The 26,611-nt window shown below is 40.6% G+C and overlaps 2 protein-coding genes across 3 annotated transcripts in view; one reads left to right on the forward strand and one right to left on the reverse strand.

Moving 5' to 3' along the window:
- Positions 1–484: 484 nt before the first annotated feature.
- Positions 485–20,624, reverse strand: SCRN3 (secernin 3). Its single transcript, XM_042444855.1, has 8 exons — positions 20,514–20,624; positions 14,551–14,722; positions 12,969–13,150; positions 11,246–11,445; positions 9,491–9,703; positions 4,960–5,122; positions 3,824–4,004; positions 485–2,565 (listed from the first exon to the last, which is right to left on the reverse strand). Exons 2-8 carry the CDS (start codon positions 14,719–14,721, stop codon positions 2,410–2,412), a joined length of 1,266 nt encoding a protein of 421 aa, XP_042300789.1. The 5' UTR covers position 14,722; positions 20,514–20,624; the 3' UTR covers positions 485–2,409.
- The window catches only part of CIR1 (corepressor interacting with RBPJ, CIR1), a 40,498-nt gene continuing 34,266 nt past the window's right edge, over positions 20,380–26,611 (forward strand). Inside the window, exons 1-2 of one of the 2 annotated variants that reach the window (XM_042444854.1) lie at positions 20,380–20,855; positions 25,941–26,035. In XM_042444854.1, coding sequence (XP_042300788.1) covers positions 20,784–20,855; positions 25,941–26,035 — 167 coding nt within the window. In that variant the 5' untranslated portion in view covers positions 20,380–20,783. The remainder of the gene's footprint in view (positions 20,856–25,940; positions 26,036–26,611) is intronic. The other variant, XM_042444853.1, reaches the window with a different exon arrangement.

Genomic DNA, 26,611 nt, shown 5'->3' on the forward strand with positions numbered 1-26,611 from the left:
ATATCCTACATATAAATTACAGCAATTATATTTAATCTAATAAATATAATTTCTGGGGCTTTTTTTTTACTGAATTATGAGAAGCAGCTAAAGAAATAGTATAACCAAAATCAAAAAGGTCTTCATAAAAGTGCAATTTCTATAAAATCCTATAAAATTAAGTATACAGAATCTTAATCACTATCTATCAAAGTAATTTAAGTATTTCTTCATGATATTTTGTGTTGGTTCTTATTGCTATTCTGCCTTTATTCTTGGTCACACTTCTTCTCAGTGAAGGATGCAAAAGACCTATTAATAGTGTTCGATAGCAGCCATCCTGACAGTCCAAGAACAGAAATGCAACGATCAGGAAACATTCACCTTGAGTCCCAACTTTGCAAAGGTAAAAATAAAGCAATACAATACTTTGTTTCAATGAGCTTTAGGTGCAGTCTACTGGGTTGTAGCATTAGTGTGTAACTACATAGGAAATGACAACAACTTTGCACTTCTATTGTCTTTATTCAAAACTCTTTCAGTGTAACTGATTTTTAATTTGCCTGCTTTCACTTTTACAGATAAATTATGCTTCGTGCTACTTTAATCTCCAATATAAATATAATTAATAAGAATACCATAGTTAGCATCTTTAGATTGAAAATACTACTTGACAATCAAACCATGAAAATGGGAGCTGGGATCCTGCCACCCCTCACCCCCAGTAGCAAACTCACAATAACATCTTCATTAGGGGGGAAAATTAATAGAATAATTTTTTTGTATAATGACTGGAATTCACTTAGGAAGTTGAATGTAACCACTGTAGATCTGTACCTACCAACTCTTGGCCTGCCCCCCTCTCCATCTCTGATTACTAGGCATCAGCCTTTGCAATCAGTGGGAGTCTGTTCCTGTTGATCAGGAAGCAGCTAACTGCTGTTTCTATCTCCTCCTTTACCTTTGGTAAGATGGGCAGTAAAACCACTGGTGTAATCCCCTCTTGCACCAGAACTTGTTTGTGTGAGTGCAACTGTCAGCTGTTTCCCAATCAGGAAGAGGAATCCCTCCCCTTGCTGGTAAGTGGGGGACTTTCACAATCTGAAAATATCCCCTAAACTATAAATATGAACCAATCACAAATGTGTAACTTTATGGTACACATTCATAACTGACTTCATGAATTCCAGCCAATCTTTTTAAATATTTAGAAAATGTTAAGTGCTTTAGTGAAACTAGAAAGGCTACAGCAATTTCACAGTACACGTATAAGTCTAAAAATACTGGTTGGCCAAGTGCAAATAAGGAACCTACAGTTACACATTTGCAATTGATACGTATTCACTAGTTTAGGGGTGATGCAGACAGCCAGTGTGGCAGAGTGGTTTGAGTGTTGGACTATGACTGGAGACTAGGGTTCAATTCTCAGCTCAGCCATGAAACACTGAGTGATCTTGGGCAGTTCATATGCTCTCAGCCTCCAGGGAAGGCAATGGCAAATCTCTTCTGAACATATCTTGCCAAGAAAACCCCACAATAGGGTTGCCTTAGGGTCGCCATAAGTATGAAATGACTTGAAGGCACAACAACAAGGGACTATGAAACTCCACTAAACTCCACTTACTGTAAACAGCCACTGTGATTGACAAAGGTCCCTTGTCTGTCATGAGGATTTATGATGTGTCCTTTTTCTGCCTTTCATGCTAGAGATTGCTCACGTGAGGGTTGGAATCTCAGGCAGTTGCTTCTCGATTGACAGGAGAATGGACCCCTGTTGATCCCAGCAACTTCTTACTGGTAAGTGGGGTTGGGCTGATAACACCAAAATTACATAACAACAATCTTATGATAGTATGTAGTATGCAATGGTTGTATAGGATTCTGGCAATTGTTTTTTTGTAACAGAATCAGTGGCAATTTATACTTTGGTTTGTAAACTGTTAAGTGTCCACTTTGATCCATTTGTTTACAGTATGACATGAGTTCCATTATTAACTTTTATTCTTGGGGGTTTTTTTGTGTGTGTAGTGTTTTCAATCTATAATGTTACTTCATTCACACATTTATTAGATATGTTAAAGATCACATGATGTGATATTCTTAACCTTGTATAGAATTTGGCTTCAATTGCAAAATTTACAGAATGAAAGTCTCTGTCATCAGCAGACTTACCCTATCTACTCAAAAATTAGCCTCAGTGAGTTCAGTGGAGTAAAGAAACGAGCATAGATTTGACACTATATAAAAATATTTTTACACATATTTTATACTTGGTACTTGGCTTGGTTAAGAGTCCACAAATCTAATATCAAAATCCTCTACTTCTCCAGTCTGATTACAGTAAATGCAAACTGGCCAAACTAGCAAATGTGCAAAGAACAAAAATGCTTTGGGAACTGTGTGAGAACACTAAATAATTGCAAATGTTCCTTAAGTATATGCACACATTTCATCTTCTGTGCAATTAGAAAAAAGATTAACTGCTTGATCAACATCAAGAAATCCATTTTGTAGAACAGTCTCCATTTGATTAATCTTCTCTTTTTCCAACTTTCGGATCTGTTTCATCATGATTTCACCCTTCTCCTACATAAAACACATTTTAAAATAAAATTAAGATAACACTTGCACATAAGATTAACATCTTAAAAATTGTATCTATCCATTAACATCTGGGATGCAGATTCCATAAAGGTGGAGCTATATACCAAAATGTTGCAGTGTGTCCTTCAACCAGAATACTCTTGTTCAGGACTCAGATCAGCTTAAAAGGCAACCTTATGGTGGGTGTTCTGCAGGATTTGTGGATAACACCTTTACTACTATCTTATATAGTGATAAAAGAGTTCAGGTTCAGAGCTGACAGTCACCCCAAATCTTCATTACTATATGGGCTGAGGATAAAATCTTGTGGTGCACAGTCCCATAGAAACTGCTGTCTCCAGGAGGATACAAGAAGCTGTTAGGGCCTGAGCAAGTCAGTGATCTGCCTGCCTTTCCTATGTGTCGGTGCTTTTAACCAAAATGTTCATTATTCCATCATTCAGCTGCTGCCATCAACAGATTAACTGCAAATTTACAGTTTGCATGGCTTCCAAATAACATAAAAATATCCTTGCTGACTTGGAGGCCTGTCTACTAGAGCACTCTGTTCCCACAGTGGCTAACCAGATGCTAATAGGCTGCCCATAATCACAACAATAAGGGTAATAACATCCTCATGTTCCCCAACAACTGATAGGCAACTGATGCCTTTCATGCAGCCTCTGATATACTGCCATCATGGCTTGTAGCACTGTTGATAACTTTATTCCCCAATGCATCTGCCTTATGTTCTCTAAAGCTGTACACATTGCAGTTGTAGATCTTGTGGTTGTAAAGTCCCCTGTTTGTGCTGTACAAAAATGGCACTTCCTTTTATAATTTATCCTCCTCTTCTCTTGGATGATAATAGCGGGAGAAGTGTCATGCTAGGCACGTAACTATATGCCCATGTAATATTATTAAATGGCACCAGCAGTACTAAATATACTACTGGATGGCAGTTTGTTTAATGCAAAGCCAGTAACAGTAACAGATGCATGTACCACATCCAGTTTGAAATGGTACTTAAGAGTTAACTGGCTTTGCCAGAGCTTATTAAACACTGTATCCTCTTGACCTTTCAAAAGGTGGCTGTGAGTGACTTGAAAGCTTATATGCTAGAGAAGTCTCTCATCCACAAACTGAACTATTAAATCACATCATCCTTCTTCAGGCAGAGTAACTTGCAAAAATCCTTCTTGAATTTTATCTTAAAGTTAACACACTTCATAATATACAGATTTGACTTCTATCAACATACCTTAGAGGATTCCATTATGAGAGCTGCAGTTTCATGTCTTTTGTAAAGTTCATGCCTTCTGTCTGGCTTAGTTTGAAACCTTGGCTGCTTTCTAACTGGATCTTCAAGACCAAATACTGGAGAACTAGTTTTTTGCAGCTGCGTAATATTTGGCACAAATGTAAAAGGTTTAAAAACAGACCTAGAGTGCAAAAGGAATCATAATATAAAATCAAAATTACCAAACATGCACATGTTACTTGCACCTGCTTTTTAATCTTTATCCAGGCAGACGGACATTTTAGCTCATCAGAGTCATGTTCTGTGACAGAACTCATATTGGGTCTACAAAGGAGACATGTTACAGCATTGCCACCAGAAGTGTTATAAACTATGTCCTTGAATTTCAGCCCCATGCCAAGTATATATTTTTTAAAAAAGCAAGAGAGATCTGGAACAAAAACTGTTCCACCAAAACTACAGCATTTGTGTTGGTTCCGTGTTTTGCAAATAGGGAGGACAGCTGAGCACTACCCAGAAGCATTCACTTCATGTGAACATGCATCTTCTGGCTCTGGGTATTTAAATATTGTTAATGCCACACCCCAAAATGTTCCTATGGACATGGGCATCTTTAGCTCAGAGTGCAGGACAAGAAATGTCCATCGTACCCACCAACACAATGTTGGATTTAGTCCTGTATGTTTATTCAGCATCAGTCCCAAGGTAGACTAATTCTTCAAGCCTGTTGTCTTAAACCAGAGAGGACTGAACCATTAGTAGAATAAATTGTTATAACAACAACAAAAGTCACTTGCGCAACAAACTGGATAGTGCCTTTCTAAGAAATTATTAGTAAGTTAAAGTTTAATACTTGTTGATAAGAACTGCTAAAGCATTAAACATTTTCTTGAGTGTTCCCTTTGAAAGTGTTGGGAACCATATCTATTGTGTAGTTGTGTTTTTTCTTCTCTGATTTTTTTATGACTGGTACTGATCCCCCATTTTGTATGAGAGAGAAAATTCTCCCATTATGACTTATCTCTGGACTTTCTTAAAGTCTGAAGCTGTTTTATTAAAAATTGCTAAAGTAATAAAATGTATAAAGAAAAGATACTCTGCTAGAATTTTGTTTTATGACATTTTATTTGTATTACCTGTCAGGGTCTGGAGTTCCAGTGAAAAAATGTATGCAAGGAAGGTTTGGCTCTTGTGGGAGTATAGAAACCATGCTTCCAGTAGTCATAAAGCTACCTTCCATATTAATGCCACTCTCCTTATCCCGAAGGATTGTCATCATGATCTCAGCTGTTATTTTGCCTATGGAACAGAAAACAGCATGCATTTTTGTATAAAAGTTTTCAATTAAACTGTACATACATACATTAAAATCACATCAACAGCACCTGTTCAAAACCCATTTACAAATTTGCTCTGAACAAAGTGATAACTACAACAGGAATGGCAGAAAATAGAACACAGCTTTTCCTTTACCTTCTGCAAAGGTACTAAAAAGTAGTGTTTAAATATGAAACATCAATTTTTTCAAAGAAAAAGATTACTGAAACAAGTTTCAAACTTTACAAGGTTTTCTTCAGGGAAATCTAGACTTGTTACGAGGACAAACTCTACTTTTCTATGTAAGTTATCCCTTTTGGATAATACACAGGGTTTATCTGTCCAGGATTTTTTCCAAAGATTTTCACTCAGCTGGGTGCACAAGTAGAGCATGAAAACAGGGATGGGCAAAATGTGGTCCTCTGGTGTTGCTGAACTGGAAATCTGAATAGACTAGAAATCTGGGCCAAAGCTCACAAAATGAAATTCAATATGGAGAAATGTACGGTACTGCACTTAGGGTGGAAAAAATGAAATGCATAGATATAGGATGGGGGACAACTGAACGAGACTATGTGCAAAAGGGATCTGGGAGTCCATGTAGACTACAAGTTGAACATGAGTCAACAGTGCAATGAGGCAGCTAAAAAGGCCAAAACAATTTTAGGCTGTATCAATAGAAGCATAGTGTCTAGATCAAGAGAAGTAATAGTGCCACTCTATTCTGCTTTGGTCAGGCCCCACCTGAAATACTGTGTCCAGTTCTGGGCACCACAATTCAAAAAGGATGTGGAGAAACAAAGGAGGGTGACTAAAATGGTGAAGGTCTTGAAACCATACCCTATGAGGAATGCCTTAGGGAGCTGGGTATGTTTAGTCTGGAGAAAAGAAGGTTGATAAGATAGCCCTGTTTAAATACTTGAAGGGATGTCATATTGAGGAGGAAGCAAGCTTGTTTTCTGCTGCTCCAGAGACTAGAACACAGAACAATGGATTGAAACTGCAGGAAAAGAGATTCCAGCTGAATGTCCTGACAGTAAGGGCTGTTCGACAGTGGAACACACTCCCTTGGAGTGTAGTGGAGTCTCCTTCCTTAGAGGTCTTTAAACAGAGGCTGGATGGCCATCTGTCAATGGGGATGCTTTGATTGAGATTCCCTGCATGGCAGGGGGTTGGACTGGATGGTCCTTGTGGTCTCTTCCAACTCTATGATTCTATGATAAGCTATCATTGTGAAACAGTACAGAAAATATTGTGAAAATATAAAACTAACAAAATCAAATTGTAGTTAACCCAATGAAGTTAACAAAGAATAATGTATTAGGAGCATAAATCCAAAGCAATATATTTTAAACAAAAAAATCAGATACAAAACGTTTTAGAGAGAGAGACTCTTAGAAGTATGAAAAAGTACTCAACCAAAACACTGATATTGCTAAAGAGTGTTTCCATTCCTTCCCTTCAGTTGGGAGTGGGTTCACTACAGATAATCATCTTGTCTAAGGCAAGGTGGTGGAGGGAAGAGACCCATACTGAGCCAGGTTATTTACTGTTACTATCAAACTCATTAAGTAGAAAGAAATCTTTTAGCTGGCAATTATCTACACTGTACTACCTTTACATTAAAGGAACTTGTAGGAGTGACACCTCAATGAAGCTTCGATAGCAGAACTGCCATCAGCTGCTATAGTAGACAGTGGCAGTTCATGTGTAAGCTGCTATGAGTAAAAGAATGTAGGATAAGGATATAAAATGTGGGGGCAACTGGGCTGGCTAAGCAGATATCCCTCTGTCACCACTCTATGTGCATCCTTCCCAAAGCTGCACGTTCAATGGAAGAGGACAACCATGACAAATAGGAGTGAATCTAGGATAAGGATCAAAAAGCCAGGAAAGCAATGTTGACAAAGAGAGTGCTCCAAGAGAATGAACAGAACTTGCAGTGTTACTTTAGTAGTTAATATGTTAGTGTTCCTTAAAAAATGTATTATTTATTGCCCACCACTTCATGTGCATCGTGCAATTTTGTTTATTTACTTGTTTAATTTTTTTAAATCCTAAAAAAGAGGAAACTGACCAAGTCTCTCCCACAATGATCCTCCCAAATCCAGAATTTTGGAAATAAGTTATTTGTATCACCAAAACACAACAATGTTGACAGCTGTTATATTATTTTTCAAAAGAGCACAAATGTGCCCTTCTTATACCCCATGTTGGTAGATTGCTTTTAACATGTTCCTTTCGAACTCTGTGAATGAGGCAAAGAATGGGCAGAGGGAAAAGGCTGCACATCACTAAGAGCCGCAGAGTGAAGAAAAGTTAGAGAATACATATGATTTTGAAATAGCCAGCCAAATCTTGGCTACAGGCCTTTAATTTGTATGAATGCAACCTTCACTTTCTTTTAAAAGAAAGATTTAGTTTTCCAATTTAGATTTTCAACTTTTTTCCTGTAAATTTCTAATGCTCCATGACCTTTTGTGAATAACAATCTTAATATTAAAAACAAATCCTCCAAATCAATTTTAGAAGATTTCTTTTTAAACAACCAAAAGTAAAACCAGAGACTAGTGTATTACAATAATGATTTTTCTCAAGGTATGGGAGAAAAGGCTTAAACTGCATCAGACTGATAACTTGAACACCTGGTGTGACTTAAAAACAAGTGAGGTAAGTATCTGAAAAATGGGGATTTAGAATGTAGTCACTGATAGAACCTCTACAAGGCCACTGCATTACACAGGTATTAAAAATGTTCAGTATTCAGAACCTACAATTCCCCAAATGAGTGTAGGATTTGCATGATCACAAGGGTATTATAGCTGTAAGTAATCCACTAGGAAGTACAGAATAGCTGCTGCAATTGGGGGTGACAGGGCTCAGCAGAATGAATACTGAAACACTGGGGTGCAATTTTATTTAGGTTTAATTTCCCCCCCAATGTGTATGTGATTTTACATGCAATTTTCATATCCATGTTGTAAGAAAATAATACTGAGTTAATGGGTGTTGTAAGAATCAGATGTTGGAAGTGTTCAAAAGATAGTGTAGTTCTTTTTACATAGTCTATATTGCTATGCCTTTTTACTAAGGCCAAGGCACTCAAAGTTTCATGAGAGGTAAACAGAAACTATTGGGAAATAAGAATTAAACTACAGTAATTCAGTTAGTATGTAAGGCTTGAGGAAAAATACAGAAGAGAGATCTCTACTCCAAAAAATGAACATTAGACACTTGACTTTGAGGGCAGATATCAGTATTCACTATTCTTATTTGATCTTAGTATTGCTGTAAATAGCTAGGTAGCAAGCACTGGGATAAAATGCTGGCCACAAAAATCTGCTCATAATGATAAGGAAACAAAAAGGGGAGACAAATGCTGATCCAGGGCCAATCTTGGGAGGGCAGTGAATAAATAAATAGTGATCTTTTCCTTTCATTACCACTGCGGCTTCTCTTCTGTTTGCATACATCTTTATGTGAGTGCGGAGACTGTCAAACCAACCTCAGTATAAGCCATCGCACAAATGGCTGGACACTATAGGATCCAAGCTGATATATCAAAAATTAATCTAAACATAGCTGATGTCTGTAAGAACCTGTTCAAGCATAGATAGGTAGTAAGATCTTTAAGATTATTGAATGATGGATGGTGTTTATATTTCCAGTCTTGAAGAATTGCTATAACAGGAACGCACAGGATCCAACCATGCTGACCAACATGGAATAGTCACAAAAACATAATTTAAAAGTGCATTTAAATTTATAAATATCAGATTTTTCTAAAGCAAAATTGATAGACTGCAAAACATCCAGTTCAAAAGGAGCTATAATGGTTACATCCACCTCATATGCCTCAAAGGGACATTGCCTGCAGGACATTGGCAACATTTAGCTGAACTAGCCAACTTTTTCCTGAAGAGATATTGTGGTGTGGAATTCATCCACGAATGAGACATAGTTGATTCCCAGATTCACAAGTACCTCTTCAAGTGATATAGATCTCTCAGAGGGGCCGCACCACCTACATTTGGTATCAAGAGCTATGTGTCCAACATTGTCTCCCCAATGAAACTTGTATCACTTAAAAGTAACAGAATTAAAATGACTTTAAACTCAAACATGCAAGCTCTATAAGGAGAACTGTTCTAAATGAAGTGAAGGTCATTGTACAACTTATAAGTATGTAAGAATTTGACTTAAAAGTCAAAAGAAAGAAAAAATACCTCCATAGTAAGTCATAAAATATTCACATTCCCAGAAGATCTACTTCATTATTATAAGGAGAGAGTTCTTAGTTAATTATTTAAACATACAAATGTAAAGTCCTTCATGATTTAATAAAGGTACCTTCATATTTCTTCAGAAGTTTATAGCCTTCACAGTATCTGCCTCTTGCAGTAGTCATTCTGGCAGTGTTTACATATGAGTATGTGGCAGCAAAATCAAATTCTCTTTTGCCATCCCACCAGCCTTTGCTTGTTGCATAATTCCTGACTTCTGGATGCTCATGATCAATTTTGGTTGTTATTGAAAGCTGGTTGGAAATATTCCTTACTCCTTCTGTTTAAAAATGTAGAAACAAGTCAAAGGTTAAAACAAATCTCTTAATTACATTTCTTTCAATCTGCTGCACAAAACCTTTAAGAAATGTTTAGAGTTAAATTCATGGATTACAGCAACAGATTTCAGAAAGTTACAAGTCCAGCTTGGATCTATTTGTCACTGATTTTCCCTGATTATTTTATATCCTTCCTTTCCATCTGGAAAGCAAAAACCAATCAACATGATCAAACTAATGACATAAAATTGTTGAAAATCACTATTAAAAACATAAATACTTATGATAATCACAGTCATAATAACAGAATTCAAAGATATAGTCTGTTGAATCAGTACGTAGAGAGATCTTGTTTCAAAGTTGCTACAAGATCTTGTAGCACGTTTGAGAGAAGATCTCTCTACATACCAGTCCTAACAATAATTCACATTAGGCAAATTATGGTTATCATAAACCAGGGTAGGAATTATGTGGCCCTTTAGATGTTGTTGAACTACAACGTCCTGCATTCATCACCACTATATTGGCTAGGGCAGCTGGGACATGCAGTCCAACAATAATTGTAGTCCTGTATGGCTCAGCATAGTGCATGGTTGAGCCATATATACATATACACACACACTATTTAATGAAAAGCCTCTGAAGCCTACCTGCATGGCCATTCTTTACTCCGTGGTAATGAATTGCAAAAACACATGGCTATGTCCCTAGACACAAAAAGCTAAGAGTAGCGCTGAGGTCTCCAGAGACTACCAGTGAATCTCAGCACTGAAGTCACCATTTCATGTCTGACTGTTGGAATGGAGGGAGGGCCCTTCATCTGTCTCTGTCTTTTTTAGATTGTCTGCTTGAGGGTAGGGAACTGTCAAAATAACAATTTGGAAGCCACTCTGAGAGCATTTCTGTAAAGCGGGGTAGAAACACAATAAATAAATAAATAATTTAAAAAATCACATTTGAAAATGAAGAAGTCTAATTTCTAATTTTTAAACCACAAATTAAACTACCTATGATTCTGTGGGTGAACAAACTGAACTTAAAAAATAAGCTTTTAATTCAATGCATAAAACACAAATCTAAATTGAGCAATTAGATTCTAATTTATTCAGAAAAAAATGAGGGATGACTTGTGACTCTTCACTCAAGGACACAAGCCACTCTTTGTTGCACCTCCTGAAATTCCATCTTGTATCCCCCTGGGAATGTAGGCTCCCCAGGTTGGAAATCTCTGGATGCAACAGGAAGAGAAAGGTGGGAAATTCAAGAAATGGCTATGGCAAAACTTCATGCAAAACAACATCAGCAGCAACATCATCACTGTGACTGCCTAACAGTTCAATCTTGTTTGTTAAATCTGAATTAGGTAGGAGCAATTACTAGTAAAATATAATAGTAAATACAGAACTAGGCCTGCCTTCTATGAAGCCACAGTAGCACCAGTTATACCACTTTAATTAGCACAGCATATGTTCAAGCATAATAAGACAAGGGGAATTTGCAAGTTATAAGTGTATAATCCACTAAGTTAATATTAGTAATCATACCTTCTATTTTCTCTGCAGCCCAATGTTTTCCAGAAGTTTCCAATACCCAAGCTTCTTTTCTGTCTGCTATCAGAAAACTATTATGATATGTAAATGCCATATGACTCTCCATGCAGTTTCCACCTTGGCCATATTTGTCCAGCAACTCAACAATGACAGTGACAGCTTTTTCTGCAGTATCAGCTCTTTCAAGCCCAAGCCTAAAATCAAATAAATGTGTTACCTTTCTGTAAGATTATTTTCTAAAACTCTTCAAAATAAAACTGAAGTTGAACATTGTTGTAATTAGGTAGAAATTACTCTATCAACTCTGTGTGTGTGTGTGTGTGTGTGTGTGTGTGTGTGTGTGTGTATATAATGTCCTCGTGTTCATCATCACTACTGAAACAAAGGGAGGCTTTATAGAGGAAAAACTACCTGCATATGTACAAAACATCATCCTAGTATCCACACACCTAACATTAGTACACATGCCAAAAAATAAAAGTCTGTATTATTATATGGACTGGAGTGATTCATAAAGGCAGATTTTTAAAACGAATGATAAGCTAAGCAGAAGCTTCTTCCATACACCCATAATGGACTGCCAGAACTAAACAAAATAATGGATACAGGTGACAAGGTAATGGATTCTCCATGAAGGAAAAAGCTACATGTGAAAATTTGCTTGAGAATGGACCTGAGTTAAATCTAAAGAGGAGGAAGGTCTTTCTTTTGGATCTACTGCCCTGGGTAAGTCCCACTCCCTGTCTCAGGAAGGCAATGGCACCCCCTGCCCAACAGATCTTGCCAAGAAAGTCCCATGATTCTAGACCATAAGTCTGGAATAACTTTAAGGCACACAACAACACCAATAAGTAAGGATATAGAATACGGGGCATTGCTCTGTCTAAAGTGAAAAACCACAAAGCAGGATGCTAGTTTTCCACTGCAGAGAGAGATCATACACAGTACTGGAACAAAACAAAACAAAAAAGTGTGTAGGATCTAATCTGCAGTGTAAAAATAATGCAGTTTGACACCACTTTAACTGCCATGACTCCATGCTATGGAATTCTGGGATCTGTAGTTTGTTGTGGCAGCAGAGCCATCTGACAGGGAAGACTAAATATCTCACAAAACTACAAAATCTAGAATTCCATCACACTGAGCCATGGCAGTTAAAGCAATGTCAAACTACATTATTTCTGCACTACAGAACAGACCTGAGTTTGGTGTGTTTTTTAAAATATTTCTCTCAAAATTAAACAGAATTTTTCTATTTACTGCTTATATTGTTTATGTAATGAACAATTACAGTGCGATCTTTATGGGAAATAGCTTTTGGTCTTCATAATACCTGGACTAAGAAAAATAATCAGTTCCAAGGATATTTACCACATTTGTTTTCCTTCCTAGTAGCATCATAACACTCACTATTTTAGAGCCTGAGACATCTAAGCCTTATGGGCACAGGCCTTTGACATACACATCTGTTTTATCACTTGGTAACTACCATATCTGTGAAAGCACCATCAAAGATCAAATAACATTGCTAGATGTTTCCTTGTCACTTTACACACAATACTTGTCAGAGACAGCTGTTCACTCATTTGGCTGCAAACTATCAAGTGCTAAGTAATAATGGGATGAAGTATAAATACACAGGTCCAACAGCTCCAACTGTCTGCACATTTGTAAAATAAGATTTGACTGAACACATGTAAACAAATGTTTTCCAAACCTGACAAGATCCATGCCTAGGAGTGCTTCCTCATCACAGACTTCTTCCTTCCCCCACACTGCTTCATTCCCAATGCAAACTCCATGCTCATTGGCCCCCATCTCAGCACCCCACAGCCATGATGGGCGACTCAGGATAACTGCATACGTTTTTGGCACTTGTTCAATTTGGATGTAAGTACACTACAAAAAAGAGAATTCCATAACATGAATCACAACAGCCTAAAAAATCACATGCTGAATTCCATATTGCTTATACAGTGCGTCCTCGTTATCTGTGGGTTTGCCATCCATGGATTTAAGCATCTGTGGATGGCAAGCCCCATTGTCCCCAATGGCGGTGCATGCACATGGCCACGGGGCCATTTGGAACAGCCTCTGTTGTCCCCAATGGTGGTGTGTGCATGTGACCATGCTGCCATTAGAGACAATGGGACTTCACGTAAGCCCCTGTTGTTTGGGGACAACAGGGGCTTACTTGAAATCTCATTGTCCCTAACGGTGTTGCAGCCGCATGCACATGCTGCCAATGGGGACATGGGACTTGAAGTCCCAAGGTTTTTGGAATCTGCGGGAGGGGGTCCAGAACAGATCCCTCGTGGATACCAAGATCCCAGTGTATTGGATACAAAATTGCACAAGCACATTTCCAAACACTTCCAACTGTTTTCACCGCAACCCTCTGTGCCTGTTGAAAGGAGATCTTGAACAGCTGTGTACACCTAGCCAGATGCAAAATGATTGCAACAACATTGAGACCTTTGGCAGCCCTCGGAACACAGATGTAATCATTTTGCATCTGGCTAATGATGTGAACATAGTCAGACGCTTCTCCGATCCTGCTCGCTACCCATAAGACTTTGAATGGCCAGGTTGGTGGGTGGGACAGACTTCAGAAGACAATCATGCTATGATGATTCATACAGGGTCACAGACAGTGTGTGTAGTTCCAAACGTAACTAATGCAAAAGTTGTATGAGGTAAGATAATGTAGATTGTGGCTGATAACATTATGAAAAGTAAAGTGAGCAGCCCAGGCTTTTCTAGAACCCCATCTCCTGATTAAAAATACTCATTCTTCCTCACCTTCAGATTCCACCATTAACCTTTACCAATGTTTCTATGATTTAAAAATTAATTCTAGAATATGCCAAACTTTTTTGCACTAGTCACGTGAAGTTTTCTAAATTATGATATGGGTACTGATACCAAAACATACCAATAACAGTCTTAAGACTGCATTGCTTATTCATCTGAATCTTTTTCTCTCCTTGGTTTTTCTTTCTTATGTTTAATATCCCTTCTACTATAAATAGTCATACTATTGCTGTTCATTGCAGATAGACTGAGCTAGATCAACCAAAGCTCTAATGATATAAGGCACCTTCCTATGTTGTCAACAGCCCATTTATTTGTAGCTTGTCATTCATAACTGACTTCCAAATCCAGTCAAAATTTAACTGGCGTATCAGCATGTAATTTTACTTGGGAAGAAAAATATTTGTCTTACTACTTCACCCTATACAGAGAAAACATCCTAACATGGTTTTATGGTCTTCCTAGACACTGGACTTTGTTCTTACCTCTACTTTTTCTACAGGACTATGAGTTGCAGCAGGGAAGTACACAATCTCTTGGACTTCATCAGATGGTCTGTCTGAGTTCTTACCAAAGATGATCCTATTGCCATGTGTGGCAGGAGGCAGAGCCACAAAAGTATCACAGGACAAAGGTTCAACACTCCTGAAAGCCATCCTGGAAAATAATGTAATAAAACAAACAGCTACCACTCTGTGGATATGGCACAATGATAAAGAATCATAATTTCTGTCAGGAAAGAAATTTTATGAAAGATAGAAATTTTGAAGAAACTTGTGTGAAGAAAACCCTGTGATAGGCTTGCCTTAGGGTCACCATAAGCTGGAAATCACTTGAAAGCACACAGCAACAACAACAACAACAACAACAACAACAACAATGCCACATGTACCATAGGTGTGTCAGAGAGAAACTTGTATGTACTATTATATAAATCACAAAATCATAGAGTTAGGAGAGACCACAAAGGCCATCCAGTCCAACCCCTACCATGCAGGAACTCAGAGCACCTCCAACAGATGGCCATCCAGCCTCTGTTTAAAGACCTTTAAGGAAGGAGATTTCACCACTCTCCAAGGGAGTATGTTCCACTGTCAAACAGCTCCCACTGTCGGGATGTTCCTCCTAATGTTTAAGGTGGAATCTCTTTTCCTGTAGCTTGCATCTACTATCCCGTGTCCTGTTCTCTGCAGTAGCAGAAAACAAACTTGTTCCCTCCTCAATATGACATCCCTTCAAATATTTAAACAGGGCTATCATATCACTTCTTAACCTTCTCTTCTCCAGGCTAAACATCCACAGCTCCCTAAGTTGTTCCTCATAGGACATGGTTTCCAGACCCTTCACCATTTTAGTCGTCCTTCTTTGGACACACTCCAGTTTCTCAACATCCTTTTTAAATTGTGGTGCCCAGAACTGGACATAGTATTCCAGGTGAGCCTGACCAAAGCAGAACAGAGTGGCACTATTACTTCCCTTGATCTAGACACTATGCTTCTATTGATGCAGCCTAGAATCGCATTGGCCTTTTTAGCTGCCACATTGCACTGTTGACTTATGTTCAACTTGTGGTCTACTAGGACTCCTAGATCCCTTTCACACATAGACTCCTTAAGCCAGGTGTCCCCCATCCTATATCTGTGCATTTCATTTTTATTTATTTATTTTTGCCTTAAGTGCAGTACCTTACATTTCTCTGTGTTGAAATTCATTTTGTTAGCTTTGGCCCAGCTTTCTAATCTATTCAGGTCATTCTGAATTTCTGAATCCTCTGGAGTGTTAGCTATTCCTCCTAATTTGGTGTCATCTGCAAATTTGATAATCATGCTCTCTATTCTTTCATCTAAGTCATTGGTAAAGATGTTGAATAGCACTGGGCCTAGGACAGATCCGTGTGGCACCCCACTGGTCACTTTTCTCCAAGATGAAGAGAAGCCATTGCTGAGCATCCTTTGAGTTTGGTCAGCCTTACTGAAATCAAGATATGCAATATCCAGAGTGTTCCCTTCATCTACCAAGCTGATACTTTTATCAAACAAGAGATCTGATTAGTCTGACATGACTTGTTTTTCAGAAACCCATGTTGACGTTTTGTGATTATGGTATTCCCTTCTAAATGTTCACAGACTACCAGTTTAATGATCTGCTCTAGAATTTTTCTTGGTAGTGGTGTCGGACTAACTGGATGATAAATTTTAGGGTCCTCTTTTTTTCCCTTTTTGAAGATGGGGACAACATTTCCCCTCCCCCAATCTGCTGGGGCTTCTCTTGTTCTCCAGGAGTTCTCAATTGCCAATGGCTCTGAGATTACATTTGCCAGTTCTTTTAATACCCTCAGAAGTAGTTCATCTAAGGCTGAGAGAATGTGACTTCCCCAAGGTCACCCAGTGGGTTTCATGGCTGAACCAGGATTCAAACCCCAGTGTCCAGGGTCTGAGAGGTGCAGCGTTGTGGGCCTTGGAGGGTCAGTTCAGGGTCTATTGCCACTGATGGGTAAGTGGGAGAGCATCCTTTCTTGCTCACCCAGTAGCCATGCCAGTCCATCCTAGTGTATTTCCCCACCGGGATTCGCACCCCTGTATCCCCTTAGTGACACCACTGAGTTCAACAGTCAAACCACTATGCACGCTGGCTCTCTAATGTAGTTTGACACCACTCCTATGGAATTCTGGGATTTGCATTTTGACAGATTATGGAATCTAGGCATTTGTAGTTTGAGAAAGGCAAGCCTTCTCTGCCCAAGAATGCTGGTGACTCACAAAACTACAAATAGCAGGATTCTGTACTATTGAGCCATGGCTGTTAAAGTGGTGTCAAACGGCATTATTTCTACAGTGCAGATGCACCCCAGGGTAATCTGTGAAATATTGGAAGGTATGGAATAGCCAGAATGGTGTGGAGGTTTGAGCGTTGGACTATGACTAAAGACCAGGGTTAAATTCCCAGCTTGGCCATGAAACCCCTTGGGAGACCCTGGACAAGTCACATGCTCTCAGCCTCAGGGGAAGGCAATGGCACTCCCCCCCCCCACAGAAACTTCCTCTTGATATGTTCACCTTAGCTTACAGTTGCAAACCCGCTTAGACACTGTTAGTTCAGTATGATGCGGTATATAAATGAAGCTGTTTGTTTGTTTTTTGTGTTCCCGTAAGTCAGAAACAACTTGCACACAACAACAACTATAGCCAGATACACACACGTGTGCACACACCGGGTGACACTAGGCAGGTCACGTCCTCTCAGCCTCTGAGGATGGCAGTGGCAAACCCCCTCTATTGAACCTTGTCAGGAAAACCTCATGTCAAGCTTGCCTTACGGTCGCCATAAATCAGAAATGTCTTGGGAGGCACACAACAACGACAGACAGATAAGACAGACACACAGGGTTATCCTGGGCAAGTCATACTCTCTCAGCCTCAGGGGAAGCTAATGGCAACCCTCCTCTGAACATTATCTTGCCAAGAAAACCCCCATGATAGGTTCACTTTAGCGTCGCCATAAATTGGAAACAATTTGAAGGGACACAACAACAACAACAACAACAACAACAACAACAACAACAGATAGATAGACAGACACACACACATCAGGGTGCCCCTGGGCAAGTGTCATGCTCTCAGCCTCAGGGGAAGGCAATGGAAAATCTGTCTGAACAAATCCTGCCATAAAACCCCTATGACAGGTTCGCCATAGGGTCACCATAAGTAGGAAACAACTTGAAGGCACAGCAACCAAAACGATAGATAGATAGATAGATAGATAGATAGATAGATAGATAGACGCATACACACAGGGTAATCTTGGGCAAGTCACATTCTCTCAACCTCTGAGGAACACAAAGGTAAACCCTTCTCTGTACAAATCCTGCCATGAAAACAGGTTCATCCTTAGAATCTCCATAAGCTGGAAACGACTTGAAGATAGATAGATAGAAGACAAATTACAGTGCTTACTCTTAGGGAAACCATGCTTGCCCATAGAGAATCATTGAGGAATACTTGCCCATGGTGAATACTTGCCCATAGGGAATTATTGGGGAATTCTTGCCCATAGAGAAACATTGGGCATTACTTGCCCATAGGAAAACATAGAAAACATCTACAATCCTTCCCTATGGGCAAGTATTCTCTAGTGAATCTCTGTGTACAGGTATGGCTTCACTATGGGCAAGTCCTGTCATTTGTTCCAGTATGTCCCAATAGACAGACACATTCCTCCACTTGGTGACCTTGGGCACGTCACACTCTCTCAGCCTCAGGGAACGACCATGGCAAACCCCTTCTTTAGAAACCTTGCCAAGAAAACCCCCTGATGAAGCCTTAGGGTGGCTGTAAACCCAGAAACGACTTGAAGCAAGGCACACAACAACAACAACAACAACAACAACAACAACAACACTGAAGAAGTAGACTGAACTCTGCAAAAGCTTCTGCTGTCAACTTCTTTCTTCCAGTGAGTCTCAAAGGGCTACAAGACCTCTCTATGTACTGATTCTACAGACTAACATGGCTATATCTTTGAATTGTATCCTTGATAATGAAGGATTAAAAACACAAAACAACACCCTTCTGTTCTGTGGAAACCTTGCCAAGAAAACCCTGGGCAGGTTCCCCTCAGGGTGACCCATAAGCCTGAAAGGACTTGGAGGGGCACAAAAAAGTGGTGTACAGTCATCATCATCATCATCATCATCATCATCATCATCATCATCATTCTATCCCTCCCCTTCAACACTGAGGCAGCTTGTATCAGTAAAAACCATATAATACAATAACATAAACCCCACTACCCCTTCCTCCTTCCTTAAGACAAATTGACATAATGATCACAACCTAACAATGACTAAAGTGAAGTACACTCATCCCTCCACATTCGCTGGGGTTAGGGGCTCAAGACCCCCGCGAATGTGGAAAAAACGCAGATAACAAAAACACCTTGTTATTACCTGAGAGGACACCTCTCTAGGAATCTCCAGGTCCTCCAGGGCAACTCTGTGGTCAACATCTGCCAGACATTGACCACAGAACTGCGCTGGAGGGGCTACAAAGGCCTAGTGGAGTGTTCTCTCTAGGAATCTCCAGGTCCTCGGGGCAACTTTGTGTTAACATCTGCCAGACATGACTACAGAATTGTGCTGGAGGCTACAAAGGCCTAGTGGAGTGTCTCTCTAGGAATCTCTAGGTCTCCGGGGCAACTCTGTGGTTACATCTGCCAGACATTGACTATAGAATTGTGCTGGAGGGGCTACAAAGGCCAGTGGAGTGTTCTCTCTAGGATCTCCAGGTCTTCCTGGGGCAACCTGTGGTCAACATCTGCCAGACATTGCCATAGATTGCGCTGAGGGGCTACAAAGGCCTAGTGGAGTGTTCTTCTCTAGGGATCTCTAGGTCCTCAGGGCAACTCTGTGGTTAACACTCCAGACATTGACTATAGAATGTGCTGGAGGGCTACAAAGGCCTAGTGGAGTGTTCTCTCTAGGAATCTCAGGTCCTTCTGGGGCAACTCGTGGTCAACATCTGCCAGACATTGCCATAAATTGCGCTGGAGGGGCTACAAAGGCCTAGTGGAGTGTTCTCTCTAGGGATCTTAGGTCCTCCAGGGCAACTCGTGGTTAACATCTGCCAGACATTGACTACAGAATTGTGCTGGAGGGGCTACAAAGGCCAGTGGAGTGTCTCTCTAGGAATCTCTAGGTCCTCCGGGGCAACTGTGGTTACAATCTTGCCAGACATTGACAGAAATTGTGCTGGAGGGGCTACAAAGGCCAGTGGAGTGTTCTCTCTAGGAATCTCCAGGTCTTCTGGGCAACTCTGTGGTCAACATCTGCCAGACATTGGCCATAGAATTGCGCTGGAGGGGCTACAAAGGCCTAGTGGAGTGTTTCTCTCTAGGATCTCTAGGTCCCTCAGGGCAACCTGTGGTTAACATCTGCAGACATTGACACAGAATTGTGCTGGAGGGGCTACAAAGGCCTAGTGGAGTGTTTCTCTCTAGGAATCTCTAGGTCCTCCGGGGCAACTCTGGTGGTAACATCTGCCAGACATTGACTATAGATTGTGCTGGAGGGGCTACAAAGGCCTAGTGGGTGTTTCTCTCTAGGAATCTCCAGGTCCTCCAGGGCAACTCTGTGGTTAATATCGCCAGACATTGCCATGAATTGCGCTGGAGGGGCGACAAGGCCCTAGTGGAGTGTTCTCTCTAGGAATCTCCAGGTCCTTCAATGTGAGTTTTGGTTACAGTTGACCATAGAGTTGCTCTGGAGGACCTAGAGATTCCTAGAGAGAACATGTTTATCTAATCCGTGAATCATCAAAGCCGCAACTATGGAGGGACGAGCGCACAGTTAACGTCATTATTTCTATGATCCCATGAAAATGCAGCCCAAAGCCACGCAGTAGGAGGCGGGAGGCCTTCCCCCTCGTCCTCAGTCCCTGCTGCTACTACTTACTTTCTCTCCGAGGGCCGCACCGCCTCCAGGCTCCTTTCCTCCGTCTCCGCGTCGGAGGGCGTCCCTCGGCGGCCTGCCTTCTCAGGAAACCACGCCGCCGCCGCCTCCGCCTCCTCCGCCCCGGAAGGACCAGGCCGCATCCCTGAGGGAGTCTGAGGCCTAGGCGCCTCGTCCCGACGGAAGCCTCGGCCGAGGCGAGGAGGAGGAGGGGGTCTCCCTCTGGGCCGTTCCCTGAAGATAGAAGGAGCCTAGGGCCGCTCCTCTGCCATCATGGGGAAGTCCTTCGCCAACTTCATGTGCAAAAAGGACTTCCATCCCGCCTCCAAGTCCAACATCAAAAAGGTGAGCCATCATCATCCCCTCCGAAGAGAAAGCCACCACCATAACCTCCATCCCAAGAGGATCATAAGAGTCTTCTCAGCTTTTATTGTGTCATGTCCTCCATTTTGACCCAGGCTCAGAAGCACGAATTTATCTTTCTGTTAAGTGTTTGGAGCTTTGATTTGGTCATCTCCTCCGTTTTTTTCTTGAATGTCCTACATTTTGCGGTGCCTTGTCCTCTTTTGTGGCGAGGACCCCTGGTCACCCAGCGCCCCTGGAAGGAAGGAGAAGAACATGGGAATTGTCAGGTTAAAGATAGAATTTAGGGCGCATCTACAGCAGTGGTCCCCAAACTCTGCCCTTTAAGGGATTTTGGACTTCAGCTCCCAGAATCCCAGACTATTGGCCAACATGGCTGAGGCTTCTGGGAGATGAAGTCCAAAAGCTCTTAAAGGGCATAGTTTGGGGACCACTGATCTACACTGTGGAAATAATGCAGTTTGACACCACTGCCTGGGATTTGTAGTTTGACAAGGTCTTTAGCCTTCTCTGCCTCTTATTGTTGTTGTGTGCCTTGAAGTCGTTCCCCATTTCCAGCTATGCTAAGGCAAAGTTATCATCGGGTTTTCTTGGTACATTTCTTCAGAGAGGAGTTGCCATTGCCTTTCTCTGAGGCTGAGAGAGTGTGACTTACAGTCATCCAGTGGGATTACATGCGTTAGCCAGGATTTGAACCCTGGTCTCCTAGTCTCCTAGTCTCCTAGTCTAGTGCTCAAACCACTACCCACACTGGCTCTCTTGTTTTGCTGCTGTTGTTGTGTGTCTTCAAGTCATTTTGGACTTATGGCGACCTTAAGGTGAATCTATCAAAGGGTTTCCTTGGCAAGTTTCTTCCATGGGGGTTTGCCATTGCCTTCTTCTGAGGCTGAGAGAATGTGACTTGCCAAAGATCCATCCAGTGGGTTTCCATGTTTGACTGGGATTTGAACCCTGTTCTCCTGAACCATAGTCCAGTGCTCAAACCATTATGCCACACTGGCTCTCTTATTATCCCGGCCTGAATCCTGAGTGTTGCCGTAAGTAAAAAATAATGTGGAGGCATACACAACAACAAAATACCTGAAAGGTTGCAGATCCTCTCTGATCTTGGAAGCTAAGTAGGGCCAGCCCTGGTTAGTACATGGACAGGAGATCAACAACGAATATCAGGTGCGGTGCACCATACAGATGGAGAAGAGGAAGGGCTACATAGTCAACCCACAGAGATTCAAATGTGTGCTATATGCTCTGCTTCTAAAACCCAAACACATTGAACATTGCATGGCATGATCCCAGAGGATTCATTGGTCCAAAACACACTGCAGCCCTGGCTGAATGCTAGCGAACTCTGGGAACTGCAGCTTTGTGAGACATTTAGCCTTCTCTATCAGAGAGCTCTGGGGCCACAATAATCTACAGTTCCCAGGATTCCCTTGCACTGAGCCAGGGCAGTTAAAGTGGAATCAAACTGGATTGTTTCTGCAGTGTGTTTCGGATCAATTTTTGTTCCATTAGAAATCCTACTGTAACATGATACCCACAACTCAAACCATTGTCATCCTTACTAATGTTATCATCACTATACCAGTGGCGTCACTAGGGTTGGCGTCACCTGGTGGGGTAACTCATGGTGTCACCCCATTGACATCCTCCCATTACCACACCATAGAGAATCTTTAATCATGTTTTTGGGACTAATGTTACTCGTGACTCATAATTCCCATATATCAATGGTTTTGTTGTTGTTAACTGCCCTCAAGCTGATCTTAACTCATGGTTACCCAGTGGATGAGACATCGCCAAGACTCTCTGTCCTCAGCCGCTCTGCTTAAGTCCCGTATGCTCAGACCCATGGTTTCCCTGATTGGGTCTAGCCATCTGGTGTACAGTCTTCCTCTCTTTCTACTACCTTCTACCTTTCCTAGCATTATTGTCTTTTCCTATGAGTTGTGCCTTCTCATGGTGTGGCCAAACTATGACAGCCTCAATTTAGTCATCTTGATGTATTCAGGGACCCATTTGTTTGTCTTTTGTCTGTCCACAGTATCTTCAACACTCTTCTCCAGCCCGACATCTCAAATAGGTTGATGAGGGAATTATAATTACCATATATTGCTGACTGTAATGGTAATAGTTGTGACATAAACAAGCAAAATTAAAATTATACCTTTAAATTACAGTATCATATGCACAGCTTAAAGTATTTAAATGTACATGGTTTCATGTGGTGAAAGTGAAAATTTTGCAAGATGTAATGCTTTAAAAGAAAAAATAATGTAAAATTTTAATTAAAAAAATTAATTGTAGTCTTACTGAATATGCAGCAGTATATAGAGAGATCTTGTAGCACCTTTGAGACTAACTAAAGAAAGAAGTTGGCAGCATGAGCTTTTGTAGACTTAAGTCTACTTCCTCAGATGCATTTGGTGGAGTAGTAAGCCAGGGACAGTCTTATTATATAAGTCTGAATCTGGAGCAGTGTTCATAACTCAAGGTTATGAATCTGTAACTGCAATACAGAATGCCAGCCTTAATCTTTTATGACACCTATTTTCTATACCGTATATACTCCTCTATAAGTCAAAATATTCATGTCCAAAAATTGACTCCAAAATTCCAGGTTGACTTAGGAGCTGTGCACACTGGCCATAAAGGCCGGCCTGGGGCAGAGTCAAGGCATGGTGTCCACATGATGCATGCCCTGACTCCGCTCCCAGGGTGGTGTGATACTTCACACCACTCCACACGGCATGTGGCATCACGGCGCTCCACTGTTGCTTCATCCACATGACATAGCACCAAAGGAGCACCTTAGAGCCACAGCTATCATGCCCTTTCCAGGGCACAAAAAGGAGCTGCTTTTTGCAGTTCCTTTTTGTGCCCTGGAAAGGCCAGATTGGGGCCATGCGGTGCAGTAGCTGCTTCCCCGATCCGTTGGAGTTGAAGGCGGCTGCAGGCCACCCCATAGGGATGGTCTGCACGACCTCTTATTTACGGGTCAGTATGGTAATGTGATGGCAATTCTTTCAGATTTTCCCATGCTAGGGGAGAGAGTTTCTTTCTCTCTTGAGCCAAGCAGAAATAGCCCTGGGTGATTGATTGCTGTTGAAGCAAAAAGCCTCAATTAGAATCCCTCTTGCCACATGCACATGTACACACACTGAAGGAGCCTCCAAGTTTTACACTTGACTTATCCACAGGTCATGGCAAAATCCATCATTTTGGCCACAAAACCTGCCCTCCACTTAGACATGAGATCGACTTAGAGTCGAGTATATGAGGTAGTTCATTAGAAGTTTTATTCCAAAATGCTCTGTAGCATTCAGATTGGTGAAAGGAGCTAAAGTTATGGTCATATTGAGGATCGAGCAAGCTTGCTTTCTGCTGCTCCAGAGAACAGGACCCAGAACAATGGATGCAAACTAAAAGAAAAGAGATTCCACCTCAACATTAGGAGGAACTTCCTGACAGTAAGGGCTGTTAGACAGTGGAACACACTCCCTCAGAGAGAGGTGGAGTCTCCTTCTTTGGACATTTTTTAAAAATAGTTTTTATTGGCTTAAAATCACAGATACAAAAATAAAATAATACATACTAATTCTATTCATCCCTATACACCAAATGATTACAAACTACACAACAAACATATTAATTACTTCCTTACTTTTAACTTAGAGATATTTCATAGTTGTCTTTTTGTCTGTCTGGTATTTAATCAAATTAATTCTTCCTTCTTTGGACATTTTTGAACAGAGGGTGGATGGTCATCTGTCAGGAATGCTTTGATTGTGATTTCCTGCATGGCCGGAGGTTGGACTGGATGGCCTTTGTGGTCTCTTCCAACTCTATGATTCTATCATTCTATGGTTATCATCCTACTGTAAATTCAATTTCTTGGTAGTTGACCCTACTGCAGTAAATGAGACTACAGGTTGTCTCCCTTATCTGGAATCCCAGAAACCAAAATACTCCAGAATCCAAAATTGTCCACCTGGATTGGATGGCTGAGATAGAGACACCTTTGCTTTCTGCGGGTTTAGTGAACACAAACTTTGTTTCATGCACAAAATTATTTTAAAATATGTATAAAGTTACCTTCAGGCTTTATTTATAAGGTGTATACAAAACATAAATGAATTTTATGTTTAGACTTGGGTCCCATCTTTACATTATGTACAGTCTCCCCTCCTTTCTCGTGGACTTGAGGTCGCGGTCTTCAATATTCATGGAGGGGCAACCTCTGTAATTTCCAATGGGCCATGCCCCTGCTACATGCACTCACGGACATGCACCCCATTCAAGCCTATTCTGTGGGGCTTGAATATTGCTGAGTCTCTGTTTTCCCGGGGGGGGGGGGGGGGGCCCGGAACGGATCCCCCACAAAAATGGAGGGCCAACTGTATATACAAATATTCCAAAATAAAAATCTCAAATCTCAAACACTTTAGGTGCCAGACATTTCAGGTAAGGGTCACTCAATTTCTACTAAGTTAGCATGACAGTAAATGTTTTCTAGAAAAAGAAATCATAGAATCACAGGGTTGGAGGAGGCCTCAAGGGCCATCCAGTCCAACCCCCTGCCATGCAGGAATTCATAATCAAAGCATCTCCAACAGATAGTCATTCAGCCTCTGTTTAAAAACCTCCACCACACTCTAAGGTAGCATATTTCATTGTCAATCAGTTCTTACCATCAGGAAGCTCTTCCTAATGTTGAGCTGGAATCTTTTCCTGTAGTTTGGATCCATTGCTTCATATCCTGTTTTCTAGAGCTGCACAAAAAAACTTGTTCCATCTTCAGTATGACATCCCTTCAAATATTTAAACAGGGCTATCATATCACCTCTTAACCTTCTCTTCTCCCGGCTTCTCTTCTCTAGGAGTTGTCTGGTGTGCCGGTGGTGGAATTCAGTGATTGAATATTATCTGAACTTACTGTGACTGCATTAGCACTCTTTGTAATGGACTGGATTACAGTATTTCAATTTAATATGTGTATATCATGAAGTTCTGTAAAATATAAGTGGGAGGAAAGAACATTACTTAAATCAAATTTGTATCAATTAGGTATGGATGGCAGAACAGAAAATATCTTACGACAAGAAGAAACAAGAAGAGTTAATGCAGCAATATCTTAAAGAGCAGGAATCTTATGATAACAGGTAATTATTTTATTATAGATTATAGAGTTCATCTTACATTATGCTAGATAAAACCATATTTTTTAATAAATGGAGATAGGCAAATTCATCTAAATTTGAAATTTCTCCATTAACTGTTACCATTCCTCATTATGCATATTGGATTTGTTTTTATATTGTTTTGATCATTGTGATATTTAAAGAGCAAAAGTCAGAAGGTGACTATAAAACCTCAATGAAGTAGAGCCATGCTGAAGAAAAGAGTTGGCCTAGACATAAAAAATAGTATAAGCTCCTGGTGATTTCAAGTTAAATTAAACATGCACAAAACATTCTCAATCATGTTCCAGAACATCTTGACACATTTTGCTGATATGATAGCAGCTGGAATAAGTCAATAAGGACAAGCATGACATGCATAGTTTGGCTATATAGTGCTTGCTCCTTATTGGTGAGTTTGTGTGACTGCCATATCCTATAACTCAGGCATGTGGCATGTTCAAACCCACTCAGTTATCTTTCTTTAAAACCTCTTTTCATCCATTTCCCCTTCACATTTTAAATATGTTAAGATGCCATAGGAAATTAACTTTTTAA

Source organism: Sceloporus undulatus, chromosome 1 (assembly GCF_019175285.1).
Source record: "Sceloporus undulatus isolate JIND9_A2432 ecotype Alabama chromosome 1, SceUnd_v1.1, whole genome shotgun sequence".
Classification (NCBI taxonomy): Eukaryota; Metazoa; Chordata; class Lepidosauria; order Squamata; family Phrynosomatidae; genus Sceloporus; species Sceloporus undulatus.

Coding starts and splice junctions, on each gene's coding strand:
- SCRN3 (XM_042444855.1), bottom strand. CDS start 14,721: ATGGCTTTCAGGAGTGTTGAACCTTTGTCCTGTGATACTTTTGTGGCT. Junction 11,446..12,968: donor CTAGGCATGGATCTTGTCAG/GTTTGGAAAACA, acceptor ATTTGATTTTAG/GCTTGGGCTTGAAAGAGCTG. Junction 9,704..11,245: donor GGCTGCAGAGAAAATAGAAG/GTATGATTACTA, acceptor ATTTTTAAACAG/AAGGAGTAAGGAATATTTCC.